The sequence below is a fragment of the Gouania willdenowi genome, chromosome 13 (genome assembly GCF_900634775.1).
Source record: "Gouania willdenowi chromosome 13, fGouWil2.1, whole genome shotgun sequence".
Classification (NCBI taxonomy): domain Eukaryota; kingdom Metazoa; phylum Chordata; class Actinopteri; order Blenniiformes; family Gobiesocidae; genus Gouania; species Gouania willdenowi.
In genome coordinates, this window is record NC_041056.1 from 21,079,055 (window position 1) to 21,100,794 (window position 21,740).

General features: G+C 38.9%; 1 protein-coding gene across 3 annotated transcripts in view; it reads right to left on the minus strand.

Moving 5' to 3' along the window:
• grm5b (glutamate receptor, metabotropic 5b) overlaps window positions 1-21,740 on the minus strand; it is an 87,947-nt gene that overhangs the window by 56,703 nt on the left and 9,504 nt on the right. For all 3 annotated transcript variants that reach the window (XM_028464381.1, XM_028464382.1, XM_028464379.1), the window contains exons 2-6: window positions 17,096-17,478; window positions 14,505-14,945; window positions 13,818-13,932; window positions 4,310-4,384; window positions 3,163-3,337 (exon numbers count right to left, since the gene is read on the minus strand). In XM_028464381.1, the coding sequence (XP_028320182.1) occupies window positions 3,163-3,337; window positions 4,310-4,384; window positions 13,818-13,932; window positions 14,505-14,945; window positions 17,096-17,242 (953 nt within the window). In that variant the 5' untranslated portion in view covers window positions 17,243-17,478. The remainder of the gene's footprint in view (window positions 1-3,162; window positions 3,338-4,309; window positions 4,385-13,817; window positions 13,933-14,504; window positions 14,946-17,095; window positions 17,479-21,740) is intronic.

A 21,740-nucleotide genomic window follows, 5' to 3' on the forward strand; every position in this document is an offset into this window, starting at 1 on the left:
GAATTGAGGCTAATATTAAATTAACTTGACCAACCACGTCTGGGCTAGCTTTAACCATCTATTAGGTTCTTTTTCCTTTAGTAAACATTGTTTTTCAAATAAAGACAAAGCCTTTCATCAATGTTTTTTACTGAAAAAAATAAATCATTTCTTTCCTTTTTATTGACCTGTTTTTCATCATTGAATCAACACAACAATAATTTCATTTCATTTAATTCCAAGCAAGATCGTTTATCAAAATATGCATTGTTGTCATGGCTACCGTGCACGTCTTTTAATTATACTAGTCTTTAATTATGTTACACAAAAGTACAAACCGTTAAAATGAATGCACTGATATCAAAGTGTGTATTCGTAAATCATGCTCTAATACCACGGTCTGATACCACTGACTTAATTGTAACTTTACCCAATTAGATTTGATGTATTACTTAAAAACTGTGTGGAAATACTTAAAGGTTGATGAGAGTAATACTTCTAAGGTGGACTGAACAGAAGACCATTAAAAAATGTTACTTTAATACTCGTATCGCTCGTATAACAGGGTATTTGTACTCGTTGTGGAAAAATCTGGTGTCGAACGTCCATAATATCAACAGATAGTCAATCAGTCTTTTTGTCAAAGACGTTTCCATGATTCCTCTCAAAGATAGAGTAGAGTAGAATTGAATGGAATAGAATAGAAGTGATTTACTTTCTTAGACAAGAACAGTTCATGGAAGAGATTAAAGTGTTTTAAATGCAGGTAACTTTACCTCCAAAATGCACAATAACGACAAGTATGATGATGATGATGATGATGATGGAGATGGAGATGATGATGATGATGGATGCTGCCTTTGGCGACATGGTGTGACATCACTGTGGAGGAGAAGTAGAGCAGAAGTACAGTAAACCAAAAAAAACTTTTCTAGCATTTCAACTGATTTTTATTTGGATCTTCCAAACACTATTTTGTTATCTGTGTGTTGGCAGAGGTGTTAAAACATTATTCATGCTGGATTAATTATACGGTTGACATGGCAACAGAAGCTGAGGGCACATGCTTATCATTGGGCAAGAGTGTAGATAAAAGTGTTGAAATAGAAAATGTTCTTGTGTGATTTGTTTATGCTGACCATATAGGAGAAATTCAGGACAAGCTGGGCTTTTGTTACTGAGAACACAGTCTTCACTACTCCTGCAGCGTGCTGTTAGCATAGACATGGATACATCTGCAGCTCTTCTCGTTCAAAGTTTTGTTCAAGGCTTCTCTCAATGGACATTTCACTGTGTAGTGTGTAACTATTCAACTTGAGGCTCAACTTAATAAAGGGTAAAGCAATCTGCATTAACAATAACCAACCACAACACAGCAACTCAGTGCATTTAAGTGTGAATACGTGCTTATGATGAGCTGCTGAAGTACAAAGCATCAGGATGATGAATGTGATTATGTGCCTTTGATAGAGGCACGGGTGCCCGAAAGGCTGTTGTAAATATTTCTAAAACTGCTGATTAATCAACTCCAGGGTTCACAGAGGAATGGTTGAAAGAGATTAAATCCCCAGTGTGTGTGTGAGTTCTTTAGGACAAATGCCTTAATGACACCAGAAATCAGAAAATACCCAGAACTGGACCTTTTTTTAATACAACAGTAGCTCCTGAATACTTGAAACACACCAAATACATTTAACCATGAATCAGATGGACTACAGCAGCAGGAGACCAGACTAAGTGCCACGCAGTAGGTCAAAACAAGCAAACAGAGCAGAGTTCAGATAGAAAGCATTAACATGTTGATTGAGCAAAAATTTAGGGCTAACCCCTGAAGTTCAAAGATATAAGCTGGTTAGGATCAGAAATTGGCAAAAAAACATAAACTTATATATCCATCCAACCTCAAAATTTATATTTTAAATCATCTACATCCTCATGATTGGGCATGGGATGCAAGCTCAGGTTCGATCACCCTGTAGCTGACCACCTTTGATGAGGATATCTATGGTTTAAAGGACTGTAACACCCGCTGATTCAAAGGAACACTACTGATGATGCGTCCCAAATTACATCTTTCCCATATCTGAGACAAAGCTCCCATGCCACTTTCTAATGGTAAACCTCATGTGACTACCATCTTTTAGCAAAAAGGACGATTTAACATCACGTACCGTGTTTAATGATTCTGAATTATCTTATATCAATTCAAACAATTGTGTGGTTTTATTAGCCTAAAATTAACATAATTAACAAAAAAACTAAGAACATAATTTGATGACTTTATTGGGTAACAATGGTTAGGAGCATAATCAGTGGATTAATATGGTGACTAGAGGTACTGGACATAGTCAGCCTTTGTTTTTCTTCATTATATACAGCATGTATGTCAAATTATAGAGTATTTTTAAACATACATTATTATGTGATTGTTATTGTTGTCCTTCATCATCCAGACAGCCATTATAATGCAGAAGAGGAATTCGGAGGAAGTAAGGAAAATCTGCAGACCACCATCTATTAAAATTAAAAACTATTAACCAGCTGGATGAGTATATGTATAAAACAAGTGTGAAACCAATTTGAAGCATTTATTATATTAATATGCATAGTTCATTGATGTATTTTGAAAGGGCTGTGACAATCTGGATTTTTCTGTGAATTAATAAACATCCGAAAGCATCAAAAACTTCTGAAGTGCCTCGAGTACATCACTGGATCTGTGATTCTTCTGTTTACAGCTGTGCTAACTTATAGAATACACTTGACTATGGAAGATGAGTACAAACACATGCAACTTTTGACTGTTTATCATTATCATTAGTCAAATAATGAACATATTCTGGGAGTCTTTAGGTCAACTATTGCAAACAATTTCTTCTAAAATGTCCTTTTTCTCTATTTTCTACCTCTGCTGATTGTATTCATCCAGCTATTCTTTCTAAATTACACAAGGCAAGCATGAGATGCAGAGAAAATGTATTGATATTGATATTGATCTTTCATTGTTAAGCAGAATTTAAAAGGCCTTGGATTGTTTACCCATTAATAGGGTACTTCATAAACCCTCATGAGACAGGTTTGTGTTACCCATGTTGTTAAGCTGTTATCAAAGCAGAGTTTGCGAAGAACAACCTTTTGCTGTGTGAAACGTATAAATCAAGCTTGAAATATAGCTTCACTCACCTGCCAATAAGAAGGAACTCTCCCACCAGTCTTTGCCGTCTCATGGCCATGAGGATGTTACGAACGGTCATCCCTTCACAGAAACAGGCAACGACTCTGGCCTTTGGAAGGTGGGCCCTCAGTCTTTCCAGCAGCCGATCAAAGCTCTGCTCTCCGGCGTTGCTCCAAATTTTGCCTGAGGACGGCATGACAGAAAAAGAATACACGCCTAAGTACACGACCTGGTGGTATGCTCAGATCTGTCTCCTCTGGTAAGGTGGCAACCTCTGAGCCTTTACTTATTTAGTCTTGGTACTCGGCTGTTCCCTTGATTTTGAATCAAATGCCTAAAACTTGACAGGAGTATAAAGCTAAACAAAAAGGGGGAAAAACACATTGTCTTACAACTTCAATCATAGTCGAAGTCAGTGTAAGTCTAGGAGCTGTAACTGTGTTAAACTTAGAGGCAATGCAATTACGACTGGTGAATTTTTATTTCTTTTTGCTTAACAGCCCTTTTAACATCATCAACTCTCTGATATTCACAATTGTTTTAGTGCATTTTTAATCACCGCTAACATTTTCAAAAGCGACAATGCTTTTTCCAGAAAACACTGACTGCACCAATCTTAAACTGCATTTAAAGCCAGAGGGTCGGGAGCATATTTTAGCCTCTTTCGCAACAGCTCAGAGTAGAAAATTGGAAACATGCATCGAGCTGCCATGAACTGATGGTGGGACAGAAAGCAGCACACAGTTATTCTCAGGGGGAACGATGCACATGGCACACAGATTGCCCGCCTGCAGGGTGACAAACACAGACGGTAATACATTCATAACACACCTATGTTATATTAACCTTTACAGCTGGCCATGGTTTTGTCCCAACCACTCCAGAAATGAGATTTAGAACCAAAAGAGATTCAGAATATCTTAAATTTTCCTGAGCTTATTCAGTGAGTCTGCACATTCCGTGTCATGTTTTAATTAGGGCTTTATTGCATTTACAGCGAGAAAAAGCCATTATTTGTGCAAGGATGCTGAGAACCATCAGTTCCCAATGATTAGTGAATGTCATTTCCATGAAATTATGAACAGGTTGTGTTATGTTACAGTCGGTACGATGTGTCAAAGTAACATCCTGTTTATCTCGTTCGCTGTCTCTTACCGGAGTGAGCGATACAGATGCCCTCCTTTCCTGCCATCTCCTTAAATGCTTCCATCCCACTTTCTCCATAGTTGCCTAAAAATTCAATAAAACAAGACAAATGACATGAAAAGTGACATGATGAGGAGAAAAGACGGACAAAAAAAACCTCCGATCGCAGACCCACCCACTGCAGTGCATATTATACTAAGTCCTTTGTAGAAGCAAAAACTTGTGTCAGAGAAAGCATCTCCTTGCGGTTGCACCCACTTTCTCTGCCAGGGAAAGTGGGTGACCTGGAATTTATGCAAATGGCGGGGTTGTACACACTTGCAAACATATGATAGGATTCCCCTCTTTAACTCTGCATCTTTTTACCTTTTATCTCCTTCTTATCGCTGAGTTGAATAAAGATAAGATCAAAACTGCTTTTTTCATCGCATTTTTCCAAAACATTGCATTGTTTGTCTCTATTCACAGGCCCTGTTATTCATATCTAAATCGCCCTTACTTGTTATCGCTTGTACAGCTTAACCTAATTCTATTTGGGTATAAAACATGGTAGGTCAGTATAGAGATATAGGGTAAATGCATAGATTAAAAGACATAGAAATGCATCATTTGGAGTAAAAAAAAACAAAAAAAAAAAAAAGGAACACGTATGAGCTGTCTTTTAGTCACTCACTGATGTACAATACACTCAGCACATCTTATAGGCTACTATGAGGCGTCCATCAGTGAGGACGTTGGGCCAGTGGAGAGTGAAGTGTAAAGTCCTGTAATTAGTGTCTCAGTAAGAAGAGTTGGAGACAGATGGTCCTGCCCAGTCCATCCATCCCTTACACACACACACACACACACACACACACATACACACACTCCCATCTTTGCTCTTACCATCATCAGAATCGATAAAGCTAGTAACCTACTTCACTCTGTGGATTCAACAGGGATTTGTGTAGGACATCGCTCTCTCTCTCTCTGTCTCTCTTACACACACACACACACACACACACACACACTTACATCGCCCGTTACACAGATACTCTTCAAAGAGAAAACCAACCCACACTGGCTACAACTAAGGCACGGGTTAAGCCACAAAGTGTGGCTAAATTTGAAAGCTGTTCACATATGCTAGGTCACATTTTTTGTGTGAAGTCATTCATTCATTCATCCTCCGACCCACTCATTCCTGTTAAGTCGTGGTCCCGTTGATGTGCTTGTGTCTATCTCTAGCTCTCAGCAGGTGCTATGCACGAATACACCCTGGGCCGTGCGCCAGTGCATCCCAAACACATAGAGAGAGACAACCACTCACACAGCTGATCTAAAGTGTCCAAATTAAACCTAATGTTGAAGGTTACATAGAGCCCCGACACGTTAAAAACGTCAAATCTCATGTTTTGGTCCTGTCCTAGGCTGACCAAATTGTGGTCTGACATATTCGAAACCTTCAGCCAAATTCTCGCTACCCCTGTCCCCCCTGATCCTCTGACTGCTATTTTTGGCCTATCACAGACTCCTGACTTGTCTTCTGCAGCAAAAAGTCAGGTAGCCTTTACTACTACTTTACTGGAAGCAAGCCTCCCCTCCATCACACAATAGATGGGTCCAGGAGGTCTTAGCCTGTGTCCGTCTTGAGAAGCTACAATATTCTTTAAGGGATCTCTCAAAACCTTTCGGGAGAACTGGAATCTCCTGCTGAGTCGTGAAATATATTGACCTAAGCCCTGAAGTTAGTGGTATGACCCTCCCCGTTCCTTTTACCATTATTTTTGGTTATTGTTGTTGTTGTTGTTGTGGTTTTTTGTTTTTTGTTTGTGTGTGTGTGTGTGGCATGTGGTGCTGTGTTCTGGTGGCCAATAATGGGTGGGGAGGTGGGGGACTGAACTACAGACACTTTACCTTATTTTATAGACATTATGTCAGGCTGTCCGTGTTCTGCTTATACCTATGTACCCTTTTACCCTGACTCCTGTAATATAGTTTGGCATCAATTGCAAATTGTTTTGCGTCTATTTGCTGTAAACCTAATACACAAATTTGAAAAATAAATGAATAAAAATAATAAAAATAATAAAATAATAATAAAAATAAATTAAATAAATAAATAAACGTCAAATCTGCCTGATTCGTGACACATTTGTGACACTCACAATGAAGCACAACCTCACTGGAGAAGGTTTGTAACAGCTCGTAGTCTTCATGGAGACGTTTTTTACATTAATAAAAATATTCTACGAGTGCTACGAATGTGACCATATTCGTGGAGTGCGTGGCAGCTTATGAACTGTCCGTGTCGCCCTGTGCTGATCCACTTTGACACGCAACAGAGTTTGAAAGCATTCGGAGTGTGCCCTACTTCATTTCTCATCATTTCAAGATGCCTCCAGACATGTAGCTCCTGATGTTCCTCCATCACCTCCAGTTACTCCTCCACCTCCTCCTGCTGCTCCTCAGAAGGGGAGTGACTCAGATGGCCCAGAGGTGCAGAGTGAAGTATCATGTCTCAGGAAAACCTCTGTCATTTATTAGACCAGACGGAATTAAATGTTGATACATCTTATTCTTTAAAAATAAACAGAAAAGAACAGCTTTAACTTACTCTCGTATCTGAAGCAGCACATATTGATGACGTCATGTGTATTTCCAGTTTCTACAAAATACAACGTCATGTTTTATTTCATTTGACAAGTAAGGCCGTGCCATTTGACGGAGATTTTCCTGATACGTGATAACGCACTCTGAGACCGGAGGATGTCCTAAAATGTACACCGTACTGGTGATCTGATGGAGGAATATGTAGCACTGTGTAACCCCAGCATTATATATATTATATAATATAATATATATATATAGTACGGGGAGTATGTAAACTACCACAGAGTGTCCTAAAGTGTCCCTGGTGTTGTTACAACTTAAAAAAAACACACAGAGTACCAGAATAGTAGCATTTGAAAGTCATGATTTACCTCAGACCTTATAAATCTACAAGCCTGTGATACAGTATATTAGCCGTTTCAGCTAACTGTATGATATATCTGCTCCCTTCGTTCGATTAAAATCCCCTTCTCCACTCACCCTGTGTCACGTTAATGGTACCTTTTATCAGCTCACTTTTTCGCTGATTTCTTTTAGTACCTTTGATGCTTTTTCTGTGTCATTTTGCAGACTTCTAACTTGACAGTAAAAGCCCTAATTCCTCTTTTAATTAGCGGAAGTTCCAGCACATTTCAAAGTATCCAACCTTCACTCACAGGAGGGTGACCTTGAACTCCTTTAATATAATTGCAACTTCTTTTGTTTCATTACCTTCGACTACTAGGATATAACATACGTATTCACTGGCTCCTTCTACTCCTCGGTTTTCCGCTGTTCCTTCCCTCTGCAATTTTAAATGAAAACATCTTGAAGTAACCATATTACTTGTTGGTCACAGTCATGTTTTTTTAATATCTATTCCCCTGTAAGATTACCTTCTAAAATATATATTTATTCATAGAGAAATGTGTAATACATTGCAACCCTGGAGAGGATAAGTGATATAATGGATAGATGAATTGCAACATGCAATTCAAAAAAAGCTTTCAGTCAAGCTCCCAATCTTCCACCTTTAGCAACTTGTTTCCTTTTCCACTTCTCTTCAGCTGTGAATGAACAGCAGAGATATTTAAGATACAGGAGGCTGTGTCCTCCATCCCCTCATTTCTTTCCACCCCATTCCCTCTCATCCTTCCCTCTTTCCTTCTCAATTACCATCTTTATCCTCACGTCACTCTAGTATAATACATGCAATTACCCGTTCCCCTTGAATCCCTTCCTTCTTGCTTGTGTGTTTCCTGGTTGGATTCCATTACAACATGGCTTGCTAAAAAAAAACATGTAAAAACAAAACCCCAGATATTTCTCTGTTCAATAAAATTCCTTAATTTTGGTTTAAATCAAACCAAACCTACAAAACCCAAAGGCACCAAACTCATGCTAGTCTGACAACGGGGGGGGGGGGGGACACATCACCTCAAAGATTTAGACTGCCTTTGAACAAGCAGCATAAGCAACGGTGCCTTCGCTAAAACTAAAATGAACACTAATGTAACATGAAACTGAGCAGCAGAGTAAACCATGTGACTTTCTCATAAAAACCATTAAAACATTAGTTCCCAAACTAAATGGAATACAGATGCAACACAAATGGGTTCTAGTTACGTTGGGACCAATAATGAAAACTGGCCCATGCCCTACTTTGATTCTACACCCTGAGGCAACACTTAAATTCAACTCCTTGTACAGCACCTTATTGGATAATGATAATGATAATGTTAACACCAACCCACTTCGGCTCTTTTCTGCCATGGCTTTGAAAGGTAAGCAGATAAATATTGTAGCGCTGTTGTGTAGTGCGATTAAAGCAGCTATCCCGGATAATTATTTTGTTGGATAAAATTCCCTATTGATCAATCAATCGAACATCGTTTATTACAAAAAGAAAGGAAAAATATCTATACTGCCGCTTGAAAGTTTGTTTTTATCTCCAGCCTCAACACGCTGTTTGTTGACATTTTCACGCATTGCATTGTGGGATGTGGATTCGCCTAAATGAATGCAAGTGTTATTAATTCATTCTTAGAATGATTTCTTGTGTTTCTTCTCTAGACAATGAGGACAGAGATTCTCTTGACACCATTTTTGTTCTAGTTTGTTCCATGATATTAGAATGAAGAAAAAAATACTTCTATGCACACATCTACGCGAGTCCACAACCCAGAATGCATTGCGCGAAAATGTCAACAAACGGAGCGTTTAGACATAGATTTTAACTTTTTACATCTTTTGATGGAAGAATTAAGAATTATGAGCACCTGTGCTGGTCTATGTGATCATCAGTGGCGTAACTTCCGGAGGGGCTGGGGGGGGGGGGGCAGGGAACAGTTTGATGAGGCTAAGTAAATGGACTGGTAAATGGACTTGATTTTATATAGCGCTTTATCACCACACTGAAACAGTCTCAAAGTGCTTTACATATCAGCTCATTCACCCAATCACTCTCACATTCATACACCAGTGGGACAGGACTGCCATGCAAAGCGCTAGTCGACCACTGGGAGCAACTTAGGGTTCAGTGTCTTGCCCAAGGACACTTCGACACATAGTCAGATACTGGGATCGAACCCCCAACCTCTCAATCAGAAGACGACCCACTACCACCTGAGCCATGGTCACCCACAAGTCTGCCACTCTTGCTCTAGCTTCTAAGTGGGGAAGCCAAACACAGTTTGAAACAACCAGAGCCAGAAAAGTGAAGTCACTTTGATGAACTTTCTGTCACCTCACTGATGCAGAGAGCAACTTTCAGGTGAACATTTTTAATGCCATATCATTCAGCAACTGTCCTGAAGATCCTCCAGCTTAAATGGAACTGTGAACATTTTTGAGGAAATTCACCCCAACACACTGCTGCAAGCACGAGATGAGTTACACCAAGCTGCTCGTCAGCATAGTCAGCACGACAGTCAGCTCATCGCCCCCAGCTTTCCTGGCCAGCTGCTTTTAGAACCTCTTTCAGGGACCAGATACCAAAAATGCTCATTTTTAACCAACCAGCAGTAACTGCTACATTCAGTGAGGTCAGTTTTTATTAAATATTGTAGCAGTTGATACAGTTGCATGCTGTTTTCGTTTGATGAAACAGTTAAAGTGGGTGTCAGAATATTGTCGCTATCCATGGTGCTGAACTTTGAATTTGTGTTATTATTAGGGACGAGGTACCCTATTGTTTTTATTGTTCTCTTGGTTTGTTAGACTTCACGTCCATTTGATTGACTTCAAAATGTCATAATTGTATGTAAAAAATGTAGGAATGCTTATAAGCCCCATTGTGAGCCCTGGTGTTATCATCAGCGTTATGGGGCTTAAAGGGCATGGTCATGTGCCCCGCCTCCAGCCCAGCATTGATTTGTTCCGCTAGTCGTGATGATGTTCTCTATTCAATAGCATTCTTAGTAGTTAAAATATGCGTTTACTCATATGTGCTCCATATATACACACTTACACATCCACGGCAAGTGAGTCTTTAAAATTACGACTTGTGTCCAAAATGACGTACAACACGAGCAGTTAGGGTAAAAGGACTTGCTCAACATCCCACAGTGATGGATTCGAACCAGTGACTCTACACCACTATTACATAATAGTATTACCAGGCATGAGACCAGATTTGTATCCCTCCCAGAGAAAATTATAGACAGGAATATAGGGAGGCTGATCTTCCATCACACATGATGGTTTAAACAATAAATGATACAAAAATGGTTCTATTACAGTAATCACGGTGCAATAATGTGGCAGCTCTTTATTTTTGTATATGATTATTAAAATATGATTAAAAAATGTATTGTTTTGCTTTTTTTTTTGTTTTATTTAACAAAGAATGTTCACTCAGTACACATAACTTAGATCGTGACAGTTACTTTGTTTTCAGCACTTAAGGCAGGAGAGCTCTCATATGTCCATTTGACGCAGCACTGAGCTGTATATGGATTTTAGCATTGCAGTCACAACCTTAAGGAAAAACTGTCTGGCCACAGAGACATGTTTGCAGGACATCTATAAAAGGAAGCATTTTACAGCTCAAACACTGCATGCATAAATTCCACCGTTTGGAATAAATTCTACCATTGCAGAAGTTATGATCACAACGTTAACCCCTTCCAATAGTAGCACTTCATTACTTCAGTATAATTACTACTGTGCTGATTTTACATGTATTATTCAGGGACTCATTTGCATATCAGTTTTCCCTATCTTTGCCCCCAGATGCACAATGTTAAGACAGAATTAATGAGCCTTTCTACGCTTCCAATCGTTGTCCAAATCTGCAGTTGTGGTACACTGTTATCTGTTCTTCTTAGTACGTCATCTATCGTTCCCATTTGCATTCTTGTGGTTGCTTTGACATTCTCTTTTTCCTCGCTTGTTCCTCATAAGGGTTTTAACCAAAACACCATTTATCCTAAATTTTTCCCTGCTATTTTCCTGATCCCCTTATTCCTTCCTTTAATGTCGCCCCCTCCCTCACCAACGTCTCATTCTTGCTATCTCATTCTCTCACAACCCATCCTAATTCTGCCTGTTTTGTCCACGCCACCCACTCTCTTCGGCTCAGGGTGTCTGAGAGTGATTGAGCTTGACAAGGCAGACACTGACCTTGAATGCCAGTTTCAAGGTCGAACTTGTCTTGCTGCAAAAGCACAAAGACTAACATTTTCTCACAAGTGTGGAAACCACAGACACCATCTTAAAGACAAATCCACACAGTCTCTCCCTGCCGTTCTGCTCATCTCGATCAAAGGCTCGTAGACACACACACTCGTTCACATGAGAACAGGACCCTAAATGTCACACAGACCACGCAAATATCATCTGGGGGGATTTATCCGTAGCTCGTTGTTTATGTAGACATCACACAGATTTGTGAAAATGTTGGTAGATAAATCAAGTAATCGATTAGCCAATCCCAAAGGTGCATCACTGTGACAGTTTACCGGACTTTAGTGTAGCTCCATCCGACCTAATTGAAAGATATTATATTGATTTGCTTTAGTTTATATAGTAACAACATTCTAGTGTAGAAATTAATCAATGAAAATCTTTCTGCTAAATGAAACTTTTCATATTCCGTCTCCATCTATTTAACTGAGGTGAGGAGGTTAGTTAACAATGTGAGTGTGTATCTTGTGTTGTGTATTTCTACTAAAAAAATGTGCTAGTTAAAAATAAGATCAGCAGCATCCGTCAATTTAAGCCATTTCTAAAAGATCAATGAAAAGTTAATCAACCATATCAGATATAGCAACATGCCAAAAACAGGCATGTCACCATAAATGTGATGAATAAAGTAGCCAAAAATGGATGGAAACATTGGAAAAGTGTGTGTGTATGACGAGCAAGTGGAAGGGTATTCTATATGTTACGTAGAAGCTTTCAGCATTAGATATCTCTAAACAAGTTTGTGTAAATTGCATCTCATAATTCTAGGTTTGGTTTGGGTTTGTACTCTTGCATCTGTAGAGACGCAAGTTTGAAATCCGGAGGGTGATCCAGATCGCAAGATACTAAAAACCTAAAAATCGGATCAGGATCGAGGTCAGAAATTGTGACATTGTGACATTTCACATTTAAAATGTTTGATAGTTGCATCGCTAATGTCTGGAACCATTAGTTCATTGGCTTGGAATTTTTCAAGACATAATGGCGTGAATGCTAAATAGTGATTTATATTATTAGTAAGGAGGGTTTAGATAAAAAAAAAATTGAGGATTGATTTAATCCTACCTAATTTCAGGTATACATTTTAGCATCTAAAATCGCAAAATAAAGCAGTTAATTGGTGAATACTGTATACTCTTAAGCCATGGATCTCTATGACATTGTGACTTCTCGATTTCTCTAGGTAAAAGAAGTCATGCATAGTTGGAATACAACATTTATATATTTACATGCTTACACACAACAAGCACGTGTTCTTTGTAGCTCCATTCAAAATGTTTACTGTCTTAAAGGCAAAATCCGATCTGCGGCAGCCCACAGTGTCTGTGTGCTCCTTGTGTAAGTAGGTGTTACTCATGTTGTGGGATCTTTAACCTGTCCACATGGTCTCATCATTGCTACATTGTCTTCATGGAAGCAGAATCCAGTTCCAGCATTAATAGTCATACATTTTTAAGGAAACCACTTGTCTTGACTTGGAATCCATGTAAAGGTGACAAGCTCAAGCTAGATGACAAGGCTAAATCTCCAGGGAGTGGATGTCAGCTAACTAAGAGAGGACTGACTTTTGGTGCGCCTATCACTACATTTCAAAGGCTTTGTTCCCTCTTTTCTCTTCGTTGGAAACACCAGCACAGTCACTGCAGTGTCCTCCTGTTCAGGTGGCTGTCTCACTATCTCTAACATATCTTAGAGTCAAACTGACTCAACTACCTTCTCCACTGACTTTAGAGTACACAGGGAGCAACACAACAGTCTCCTTTCCTCTAGAAACCTCCATATGTATCTTTACTGCTCTACCCTTCAACTTCTGCCTTTGTCTTATTATTGTCTATGAAAATACGTACTCTAATAAACAATTCATAATGCCATTCTTCTGTTCAGCCACAAACATCCACAACTCTTCTTAAGTTCCTTCTATATTTGCTCCAAATATATCCTCGCATTCAAAGCCAAACACTTTAATGTATCAAACCTCAGTTTCGAACTGCCTTCAGCTTCATGACTTCTTTTTTTTCTTATCATATAATTCTTCCCAAGCTGACAACTCCTCTACTTGAAAAGCACTTCTCCTTCACCCTAGCGACAGTTTATTCCAAGAGGACACAGATATCAACAATTACATCTTATTTTTGTTATTTTCTCCTTGTGTTGATAAACATCTTAAATTGTAAAGGACTTTTAATCATTTGCTGCTTACTCTCTCGTGTACACTAAATGTTTTTTTAAAAAAAAAAGAAAAGTTTTTGAGTGTTTGTACCTTCAGTATGTATAGCAGACACATAGCTCCAGTTGTATCGTTTGACGATGTCCACCATAGCTCTCGCCTGCTGAGCATCCGAAGGCACCACCCGCATAAAGTATTTGTAAAGGCTCTGAAACAATAAAAACAAACACCATGAGTTGTTTTTGGGGGGGAGAGTTATAAACATGTTAAGGTGTTACTTAAGAAGTATAGACAGATCTTTGATATTTTAGATGCACCATGGGAAAACTAGGAACAAGTCAGCCAGTGGGAGGCTTTTTCAGTTATTTACAAACTCAAACTCTCCTAAAGCAGCATTTGTCAGAATCATAATCAGAATTAGTGCTTAAGTAGCCATGTGTTTTCCTTCAACGTGTAGGTTATTGGCCCAAACCAAAAACAAAAACGTTTGTATAGACAAAGAAAGCCGGTATGTTAATCAGATCTTGGATCTCCACACCCCCCAAACGCAGAGTCCGGTCTGCTGTAAAACAAGCCATTTTCAAAGACAAGGTTTACTGTTTTAAAACCTTTGATACGGGTATTTGAAGCATAGAGTGATTTCTTTGTAACTTCCACTAGCATATTTTGCGATAATTACTACTTTCTCAGAAAAGTCTTTTTTCTCATTTCGCTCATGCCGACTTGTTCTTGGTTGTCTCATGGTGCCTCACATTTGCTTTAGTGTGAGACTTGAATGACCTTATCACTGAGATCCATACTGGTGGCAGAGTAGGCAATCTGTGGTATGTTGAACAACTGGAGCAGGTTTTGGACCTGAATGGCCACTGAGCTGGAACCAGGTCCAATTAAACCCACGATGGGTTTCTTTCCCCTCATTGGGGTGGCTGCAGGGTCAGAGCACTTCATCGTAGCTCCTCCTCCACCCCCTCCTCCTCCCCATGGACTCCCTCCACCCCACTCTTCGGCGTCGTCAGAGGAGACGAGCGAATCACGTATGAACTCGATGCTCTGCTCCAAAGCTACAGCTGAGTTCCAGCAGGAGTCTCGAATCTCACAGCCCAGGCTGATGTTGGGAAGTATGTTGGGGTCAGCGTTGATGCGATCCAGCGTGTGCATCATGGCCTCTACCCTCTGGATGCCGTACTGTTCCCGCACAGCACCACACTTGCGCTCATGCACCTATGCAAACAGGGACAAGAAAATTAAAAGCTCCCCTTTTGGATTTTTGGATTGAGTAAGAAATAGTTAAAACTGCTATCCACAATATATTTTTTTATCAGATAAATCCATAGTGTAGGCCTTATTGATCAATAATTCAAAGATCAATTGCTTGGAAAAAAGATGTGAAAGGTTGTGTTTTTACTTCATTCTGATATCACCATAAATACTGGGGAATAACTAGCACAGAAATGGTGTCAAGAGAATCAACTGTTTTTTTGGTGAAGAAACACAAGAAATCACAGTAAGAGTGAGGTGAAAACATTCAATGCATCCGTTTACTCCACATTTCATAATGCAATGTGCGAAACTGTCAACAAAAGGAGTGTTTATGATGGACTAAAAACGTACTTTCAATCGGCAATTTAAACCTTTTTCCTTTGTTTTTGGAGTAAATGATGCTTGATTCATTTATCTATGAGGCATACACTATGATTGCATCTAACAAAAAATTAGTAGGAGATTTAAACTTGGGTCTTACTGTCTATAACTCAACAATGTGCTCATGTTGAACAACCAATGACCCATGTAACACAACTGTGCCAGAGGTTAGTTGGTCAGAAGTTAAAGTTAAAGCATCTGTTGTAAGAATACCTTAGTTATAGATGACCATTAATGGTAGACTAAAATAAGTAATCCTTCATGTCAGTAGGTGGTAGTAGGTTAGAAGTAGTCGTTTACTGACCAACTGCATTCCCCACAGTGCTCAGAACTCTTATCAGAACCAAAGTCATAAATCTCTCCCCTGGTAGTCCATTCAGAGGAGCTTAGTGTTTCTGCTCAAGGGAATGTATTTTTTTTGTTACAGCCGGGCATTTCGGGTGTGGAGTGTACTAATGTCTGAGTTGATGAGGCCAGCTCGGTTCACTGCAAACTGCTGATCGCCATTTCATTCATTAATGTCTCTAGTGGGCATTAGCTGTACTCTTTGAAAACAGAGGCTTCCGCTCCCAAGTTTGACAGTTGGAATTAAAGAGAATGAAGTCTATGTGCCCCTCGGCTTTTCTGCAGAGGACGAAGTCCAGTGTGATCTGGCTTCTAGGGACGGTTTCCCATACGGCAAAAGAAGTGAGAGAAAAACTAACGAAGCTAAAAAAAAATAACAAAAGATCAGGCTCCAGCCTTCTGTTCAAAACTGACGGAGGAGAGCATATTTATTCATTCTGTCAGTAATTTTTTTAATTTATTCATTTATTTATTTATTCATTGTATATTGTTTACACTAATAAGAGCTGAAGCTTCTTTAAGGAGCTCTTTCTCCCATTGCTGTTTCTTACGTTACGGCTAACGTATACACAGTAACTAGAGTGCAACCGCAACACACACACAAGCAGGACTGAGTGCACATTTGTGCCCCGGGCTGATGACCACCCTGCACCTTCAACCGCCAAGGACTGTCCGTGTGTAAAATGTAATATGACTCAGGTCAGGCGGTCGGTTGCTATGCCATCGGACTCCTTAAGCATGAGTTTGCTGTGGCAGGTACAAACAGGTATTTAAAGTGTCTTGGATAAAAAATTAAAAAAAAAAGGCTAGAATATTGATTTTGTCATAGCAGAGATTATATTTCAAGATAAAAAAAAATCTATTACAGAGGATGTTTAATCAGCACCTTCTCTGCACAGGCCTGCAGTGTCTGTCCATAGTTAATACTTAAGTGCTTTTGCAACACAAAGTATTAATCTCCACTTCTATAGAAAAAAAAATATGTTCTGATTCTGTTAAGAAAAAGTGATACTAAAGTGCTAAAAAGAAAAACAAATCATTACATTTGGGTGCATAAAAGGGTCCATTTAGAATTAATAAAACATGACAATTAATTATATTAAAATATATATCAACAAATGTCATAAAATTGGTACTTTTGAGTTCCTCACAGTTGCCTTTATTAAAATACATATTTCATTTACTGACAGTATTAACACTGTGATGACTGCTGGTGTGTTAATGGCTTCATATTCATAGGCTGTAATCTTAAATTGAACAATTCTCTGACCTAAAACGGTGGGAAACAAAATCCTAAATGTCAGTGGAGGTACCCTAACTGAAGGTTTTTCACCCAAAGCAGAAAAAAAGTTTAAAGGCAAACTAACAAAGAAACACCAAATTACCTTGTCAGCAGGAGGCTGATGATGAACAGAAAAGAGCGCTCCGATGATAATGTCACCTGGAATGTGCGCTACGACCCGCCTTTCACTGGCCTGAGTGGAGTCAGCTTGACAGAGCTTGGAGAGAAAAACCAGCAGCCAGAGCATCATCTTGATTTGTAGAATATCGCACAGGGAACAGATCTGAATTTAGCTTCGTAGAGAAGTCACAGGTAATGTCTTGTTGGAGAGGCGTTATTCCGAGCCATGGCCACGGCTTTGTGGCACAGAGCAGCTTTGTGGAAGACTGAAGGTTGTTGTATGTTCCTGTCTTCAGACTGGCCGGTCTTTCTTTTGATTTCAAGGTGGAACCACTGCTGCAGCGTGGGTGGATGCAGCGATGAAACCTGAAAGATTGGAAAAGAAACTTGGGGTTAACTATAAGGTTGAAGTCACACTTTGTAACTCTTCTGTGTATGTAAGTGTGGCACCTTAAGGGTGAAGTTGTTAGAGGTGGGTTAAATACGCTGTCCTGTCTATCAGCCGTATCACTGCGCTCACTCATTATGGTCTTAGTTTGTGTCTAGTGCCGTCTTCACCTTTGGATATGCCTCTCTGCTTTGATGACATTTAGTTGGATTTACCAACAACACAAGGACTTCTAATTACAGTTTAAGTGCTCAAAACTGGGAATTAATTTTGTATTTATGTCACTGCAGTTACTTTAACCCTCGATCCTGTGATTAGTTTCCACCAACTGCATAAATGATTATTTCGACAACAAATCATCAAAGGATCCTTGTGTTTTACACAAATTACATTAAATATCAAACAAGTTCTTCAGTGGTTTGTAAAGTGCAAATACGGACAAGTGTGATCTCAAGTGGGCCAGCAAATCTTTACCTTTCCTTCAACATTATTGTGCCCTAGTTTTCACTTCCATGGATAAACATAGGATGTAAGGCACTGACAATATCCAAATTGATGTGACAGATATCCCAATTCTCTAAAATATCCTTTAAATTTCCAATTCCTAATTAATTTAGGGAAATTCAATATTTTTATCATTTTTTTTTTTTTTTATTCTTCTTTCAGCAATTTGTGTTTAAATAGTAAATGGACTTGACTTATATAACGTTTTATAACCACCGAGTTAGTCACAATATCATCTCACATTCACACACCAATGGGACAGAGCTGCCATGCATGGTACTAATCCACCACTGGTGGGCCAGTGTCTTGCCCAAGGACACTTCCATAGGTATAGCACTGAGATCGAACCCCCAACCTCTCGATCAGAAGACAACCACCTGAACCTCTACCACCTCATACATGGTCGCCCGATTAAAAATGACTGCCATCATGCGATACAAACATGCTGAGAACTGTTTCTGTTTCCAACACAAACAACAGATGTGCTGCCGTGTCATGAGAAACTGTATATCTTGTTGGAGAGTATGGAGGCTATATTAAATAATTGTTTATGTTTCTTTAATGGTGTTTATGATGTTGATTTTGTTAGATGGCTAAATACTTGTTCATGTGGATCTTGTTGGATTTTTTCTTTCTTATTATGAATTTTATATTTTGATAAGCGCATTGAGATGACTTTGTTGGAAATTGCTTTATACAAATAAAATTGATTTGAATTGAATTAACACATTAAACATATGAAATTGTCATTGGTGGTCTCGATTTGCAACGTGCCTACCCAACCCTAGTGGTCACGGCACGTCACTGAACAGTAGCCATCCTACTGTTACCTCAGCGACCAAACCTTGCCTTACTGTGTCACCACTGTGTGGACATAATGTCAATAACACAAGTCGCACCTCACAGGCGCTGTGAGGATGTGCTGCTTGTCTGACACATTTTTACTGATCGCCTCTGTTAAAGTGTGACACCATTGCAGTTACATAAACCACCTCAATTTTATGCTTTCGGTCTGTGATCAAAGAAAAAAAAACAAAGAAAGGATGAAAAATGTTATTTAGATGTCTTAAGGATAGTATTTTAATTTAGGAAACTGTTGTTTCTCTAATAGAGTTCAAAAACATACAAAGATTGCTTTACATCCTCTGGCAAGAATTGTACGAACAGAAGTATTTTGTATTTTAATCCTGCTATTGTGAACTATTATACACACTACCTTAAGAAAAAAAGCTTTAGACAACAGTGTAGTACAAAAAGTGGACAAGTCAAATAGATGTAAGCCAATGATGAAAAAAAAACCTCATTGATCTTTTTCTTTCCAGGAGCAATTTTCAAGCAGCCGGTGCTTTTTAATTGACTGTAAACATCAGGGGAACTGACAGAAGTCGTATGGCATTATTTTCTCTGTCAAACAGGATCACGACTGTGGTAAAAAAAAAAAGGTGGAAATATAAAAGTGAGCTGCTGTAAAAATGAAAGTGAGGGAAAGAAGAAAGTGGATGGAAACAGACACACAAAGAGGGAAAGGTGGAGCGGGCGAAGAAAGGTTGGGGAAAAAAAACGACCCTGAAAGCAGTTGGCAAAGCCTGAGTGAGAGAGAAGATAAGTAATGAAACAGGCAAAAGAGAAACTGAGGCAAGAGAGCTAAAAAGGGGCATCTAGGGACGGAGAATCTCACTGAGAATAATTAACACGACGGAGTCACAATGGCAGCAGGGCTAACTGCTGCTCCAATAATGAACAACTCAACCAAACTCATCTGCTGTCACACACACGCACACACGCACACACACACACACACACACACTGTCAGTGAGACAGTTGTGTCTCCATTATCTCTTTTTTTCAAGTTTAAGTCTATCTTTTTAATCTTCTCATGTAACTATGCCGTATTCACCGTTCCCACTGACATCTTTGAGCTTGACGTATAAGTCACAGCTTCATTACCAATGCACACATGCTTTATGTCTCTGTCACTTAAGTCAGTCAGCTGCATGGAAGACTAAAGAAATCACATCCTCATTGGCTAAACAAACATCTCACAAATATGCTATTGGGCAGTAATATCCTCAGGTTTAGCTAAACTGCTCACATGGGTGTTTTTTTTTATTAACAACCATCCAAAACTCCTTTAACACAAATGTGAGTCTAGAAAATGAAGATCACAAACATGTAAACTTTCTCTAGCCCTAACACTGCAGTTGGAGTCAATTATAATTGTAAATGCGTATTTGATAATTAACTACAATTATGATGTATTTTTAATTGTAATCGTAATTTAAAGGAATTTGTTTCTGTTGTAATCGTGATTGTTTTGTAACGGAGTTCAGGTAATTGACTTTGTAATTGTGTTTGCCATGGAAATTCTATAACAACTGTCAATTAAGTTTTAAATAAATACAAAATTGACAGTTCTATAGCTTACACATATGTAGTTAACAATTATTAAAAAAAAGTATTTTATTGTACCCATTAGTTATCTTGAGGATCATTTTACCATTATTAAAGTAATTAAAATCGAGGGGTATACTTACACAACAAAAAGCTCAGACGCTTCCACCAAAAATATCAAAACCTACAAGCGAAAGGTGCATTTTTATGAAAACATAATTGTAATTTACTTTAAGGGGAAAATAATAATTGTAATTTTATGTGTGCCAGTCAATGTAATCATAATTGAGTTATAATAGAACGCGGATAAAGATGACGTCGTCGTAATGGAAAAGTGTAATTAGCCCCAACCCTGGCTGAAACACTTAATAAGTTCAATACAAACAATGACTATCAAATGCCTTATCCACAGATGCATTCATATACGTAAATACATGCTACTATTTGTTGAGGGAATGGTTAGTTTTTCCAAAAATAGCTTGTTGTGTCTCTTCTTATGATCAGCTGTTTCCAGTGACTCCTCCACTGACAGAATTGGTTTTCCTGAGACACAGTGAACAGCCTGTAATCATTCACAACAGACATGTTCCCACACAAAGGCTCAAATACATATAATCAAACATGTGGAGCGCCTCTGAGTCATTCACAAATAAATGTACGTTTATCCACTTCATTTGAATGTAAAGAGGACACTTGTTTTATAGTCAGAGGAGTGAAATGAAGACTTCTCTCTTTTCTACCAGCTTTGGTATGTAAAGGATGTTCAGATGGTTGCATAACCGAGTCGCTCTCTGTCTATTACTCTGACTCCAAATGTGCCATCAGTCACTTTAGAAAAACAGCTAAAACATGTGATCATTCAGCAGAGAAGTCAGACACTGTCCTCTGACACTGCATCACAGGGCTTCTCCGAAAGTATTCTAGCCACTACTCAGGTGATGCAGGGAAAGCTTTGGTTGAGTAGCGTGTGGACAATTGCTATTTTTTTTATTCTGTCTTCTTATAACAGGTGGAAAAACCTCTAAACTGAAATTGTGTGAGTTATAAAAACACAAACTTTCTCTGGTTTAGGCTCTGATTAACTCTCTTAACTCGTGTTTGTGAACCGACTCGTGTTGTTGCATTTGAAGGAAAATGTCACTCCATAAACACATCAAAAGCCAACTGTTACTTCAGACCTTTGACCCAGTATCACCGAAACTCATCATCGGAGTTAGAGTCAATGATGTGTAAGAATACCATAGCATGTATTGTTTTATACTAGGGATGTCCCGATACAACTTTTTCCACTTCTGATGCGATACCGATATTGCAGCCTTGAGTATTGGTCGATACCGATATCAAT